This window comes from Neopelma chrysocephalum, unplaced genomic scaffold (assembly GCF_003984885.1).
Source record: "Neopelma chrysocephalum unplaced genomic scaffold, ASM398488v2 Primary Assembly neopelma1_96821, whole genome shotgun sequence".
In the NCBI taxonomy this organism is placed as follows: Eukaryota; Metazoa; Chordata; class Aves; order Passeriformes; family Pipridae; genus Neopelma; species Neopelma chrysocephalum.
Genome location: NW_020925465.1, coordinates 433,886 through 437,672, shown reverse-complemented (window position 1 = coordinate 437,672; position 3,787 = coordinate 433,886). Strand labels below are relative to the sequence as shown.

Below are 3,787 nucleotides of genomic sequence, written 5' to 3'. Positions count from 1 at the left end.
CCGCCACGGTGGCAGAGGGTTTCCCCAGCCTTTGGCTTCCCCTCAGTAGAGGGTGGGCTGCCGTTGTACATTTTCTGTGGGGTGCTCACACCCAACCTCCCCGTGCTGGGGGAGTCAGTGAAACGGATAGACTCTCAGATAATTTATCTACTCCCGTTTCTGATCCAGCAGCACAGCTGTTACAACGGCTTGCTTTTTTCTTTACTAAACGTTTCACCTGCAAGCAACTTGGTAAACCCTGGAATTGAGTTCGGGTTTATGATTTCTAATTTTTCGTTCCTGGTTGCCTTGGTTTTGCAACTAACGATTTTTTTTCAAGGTTCTATAACTCAGGGGAGGTCGCTTGCAAATCGTTAAAACGAGTACTTCAAGTGGGGGCTGTAGAGGGCTTGCAGAGACACAAATCTCAGTTCATTTTCTCCTTCCAGGTCCCATGTCTGCAACTTTCACAAGAAGAGCTACGGATGCACCGAAGATGCATGTACAGACATGCACAGCATCCTACGTCGTTCTGCGAAGGTATTTGCCAAAGCCGCAACGGCACCAGGAAGCGCCGATTCCCTGCTGTCCCGGCCGGTTTTGCCAGAGAGAGAGCCAGCGCCCCTTGAGTTCCATGTAACCGAAATTGGACAGGGAGAGCTCGGAGCCTCTCCTGTCCTCTTCAGATGGAGGGCTGGCAAGTACGAGTGCGGAGCCCTGGGGATGAGGCTAAACAGAAAGCCCAGACGTGGTACTGTCAAAACATGAAGAGTTTATAGTACCAGCTCTGTGTGGGGGTTTTCCTTCATATTTAATATTTCCTATTTAATATTTTCACGTATAATATTCCCTATTTAATATTTCCTATTTCATATTGCCTATTTAATATTTACTATTTAATATTTTCACATTTAGTATTTTCTTACTTCATACTTCACATTTTATATTTCTCTTCATAATATTTGGCCTCCTGCGCGAAAATAGGGGCCTGTGGAAGGCTGTAGTATGTCCAGTGCAAGATAACACACAGGCACGAGAAAAGAGCACCCAGCTCTTCGTGCACCCCAGCTATTCGGGGGTTATTCACAGCATGGCATGAGTGCTGCTCGACTTGGTGTCTCCCGAGGCGGGCGCGAGCATAAGTTTGGGGCGGGAATTGCCTCGGGAGAGGTCAGGCGCGGGGCGGCGGGTGGCGCAGGTAGCGGCCCACCGCTCCGTGCGGGTCCCCCGCCGCCACGTCGAGCGGGAGGCGGCCGAGGCCGTCGGGCTGGTCGAGGCGCGCCCCGGCCCGGTGCAGCGCCGCCAGCGTCTCCAGAAAGCCGGCGCGGGCCGCGTCGTGCGCCGGGAGGCAGCCGGTGCTCGGGTCGGGGCGGTTGGGGTCGGCTCCGCGCTGCAGCAGCAGCTCGGCCACCCGCGGGCTGCCCAGCATCATCACCTGCGGGGAGAGACAGCGTCAGCGCCTGTCCCCCAGGCTTTCTCGCTCGGCCCTGAAGGAACGATGATCCTCCGTGGAAAGAAGAAAATCCGCGGGTGAGGCTTAGAGATCGGCTCCGGAGGTGCCACGAACGGTGGAGAGCATGGACCCGTCGAGAGGGTTGCATCGTTGGGAGAAACCCTGCTTATCCGTGCCACGGGACAGGTGGGGCAGAGAGGTGCGGGACCTCCGTCGGAGTCAGGGTGTGCGGGTGCACACCAGGGCTGTTCCGCGACAGGAGGCGGCAGGAAGGCCATAGGCTCGGGGCAGACGGAGCGGGGGAGGAGGGTCGCCCTTCTCGCGGCGCACCCCCACAGGAACACAGAGCGAGTTCCGGGTCGCTTTGCAACGGCCACCCTGGAACCGTAGCGGGGACGGCCGTCGTCCCACTCCCGTCCGTGACACTTCTCCAGACGGTCCTTGCCAAGGGCAGACGTATATGCAGAGAACCCTCCTTATCTGCGGCGCCGCGCCCGCGCTTCTCTCACCCTCGGGAGAATCTCAAAACCCACCTTTTGCCTGACCCCCGTGTCCAGTGCAGTACCAAAGTTCCGGGGAGACCCTCCCTTTGGGTTCGTCGTTTTCTAAGCTGCGTTTCCCCCAGCGCACCTGGCAGTGCGCTCAGCACAGGGTCTAAATCCCTGCCGCTCAAAAGTGAAAAAAAAAAAAATTAAAAAAATGCAGTGGAGGACGGCAACAGATACCTCTTTGGAGTGAAAGGCTGCACCGACATTTTGTGGGAGAGAGTTTCGCAAGCACCGCCAGTAAAACTTAAATATAGCTTCTCAGATTATTTCAGTTTCGTTTTATTTTGAAAATTTAAGAAAAAGCTGTCTAGAACTACCTCGGAAATAACCTCAGCTTTTACAAATTTAATATCTACTACACCTTCGGGCACTACGTTTACCTGCGCGTTCACACGACTGTAAAATAGTCTGAGCCCCACAGAGATTGCTCAGTGTCTACCTGCAGCGTCTGCCGAGCAAGGCTATCGCAACCAGGTGTTTCTGTTCGTGAGAGTCAATGAATATACTTTTTTTTCTTCCATGGGAAAGATGAGGAAAAAATACTACCAGGCATATAAAGCAGAAGACGAGCTATGACGAAAAGATGATTATTTCTGCAAACGGGAGTTGTTACATTTTATTGCACGTTTAGTGCTATATGAGCATTAAAGTTCTCGGTTTTGAGTCATCCTATCTCAGTTGGTTCAAATAAAGTCAAGGATTGCTAAGACTAAAACTTCTCTGTTGCGGCCGTCAAAGACTTTCTCCTTCCCAGAGAGGCGAGAAGAACCGCTGCGCCGCCTCGACAGCAGCCGAGCGTAGCCGTCGTGGGGCAGCCCCGAGAGGCTGCCCCGGGGCTGCCTTCGCCGCCCCTCGGGCAGGGCACCGAGGGGCCGCTGCCTCCACCCCGCCACCCGCATCCCACCTCCCTACCTGGATGGGGGTCCTGCCGTAGGAGTTGAGGGCGTTGGGGTCCGCCGCGCCGTCCAGCAGCTCCCTGAGGCGCTGCAGGTCTCCGCGGGCGGCGGCGTTGGCCAATTCATCGGCCGCGGAGCCTCCCGCTCGCCGCGCCATGTCCCGGCCCGCCGCGCTCGGCCCAGCGCTGCCCGGGGCTGGCGGCGATCCCGGCCCGCCGGGAGCGCCTTGCCCATGGGAGCGCCCGGCGCCCCCGGGAGCCTCGGGCAGCGTGCCCCGGCCCCGGCCCTGAGGTTCCTCCACCTGCGAGCCTACGGCTTGTTTTCTCCTCACAGCCGGTGCCGCCCGGCCGGTGTCACAGCCACCCTCGGCCTCGCCCCGACGGGGCGGAGCGGAGCGACCTGCCCTGCTCTCCGACGGCAGGGAGTGCCGGGCCCTCGGGCGGGAGGCCGGGCTCGCTCTCTCCATCTTTTTTGTTTTCTCTGTTATTTTATTCTCTGGGGCCTTCTCTTGAGGGCAGCAGTGCCTTAAGCAGTGCCTGACCGCCCCGAGTGGAGCAGAGGCCGGGGGAAGGGTAGGAGCAAAACGAGTAAAAGACTTTACTTAACGAAAGCAGAGCACCTTCTCACGATGCGGGGCGCTTTCGTCCCGACCCTGCCTCCCCGACTTCTCCGGACAGCCATCGGCACCCGAGCCGCAGAAGGCGGCTGCAGCCGCTCCCCCCTCCCTTCTCCTGCGTGAACTGCAAGCTCTTCTCGGCTTTTTCAGTTAGCAGTAACACTTAGTAAGAGCCAGTGGGCGCAGTGGCGCCGAGAGCCCGCACTGACACAGGAATCGCAGCTACGACGTCTCCACCCTCTGCCTGCACTGGTTGTATTTTCTTTTCTTTTTCTTTTTCTTTTTCTTTTTCTTT

At 57.1% G+C, this 3,787-nt stretch overlaps 1 protein-coding gene across 1 annotated transcript; it reads right to left on the bottom strand.

The window, feature by feature from the left end:
• Nucleotides 1-885: 885 nt before the first annotated feature.
• LOC113960617 (cyclin-dependent kinase 4 inhibitor B-like) lies at nucleotides 886-3,033 on the bottom strand. Its single transcript, XM_027670253.1, has 2 exons — nucleotides 2,893-3,033; nucleotides 886-1,414 (listed from the first exon to the last, which is right to left on the bottom strand). The coding sequence occupies exons 1-2, from the start codon at nucleotides 3,031-3,033 to the stop codon at nucleotides 1,151-1,153; spliced, it is 405 nt and encodes a 134-aa protein (XP_027526054.1). The 3' UTR covers nucleotides 886-1,150.
• Between the last annotated feature and the right edge of the window lie 754 nt (nucleotides 3,034-3,787).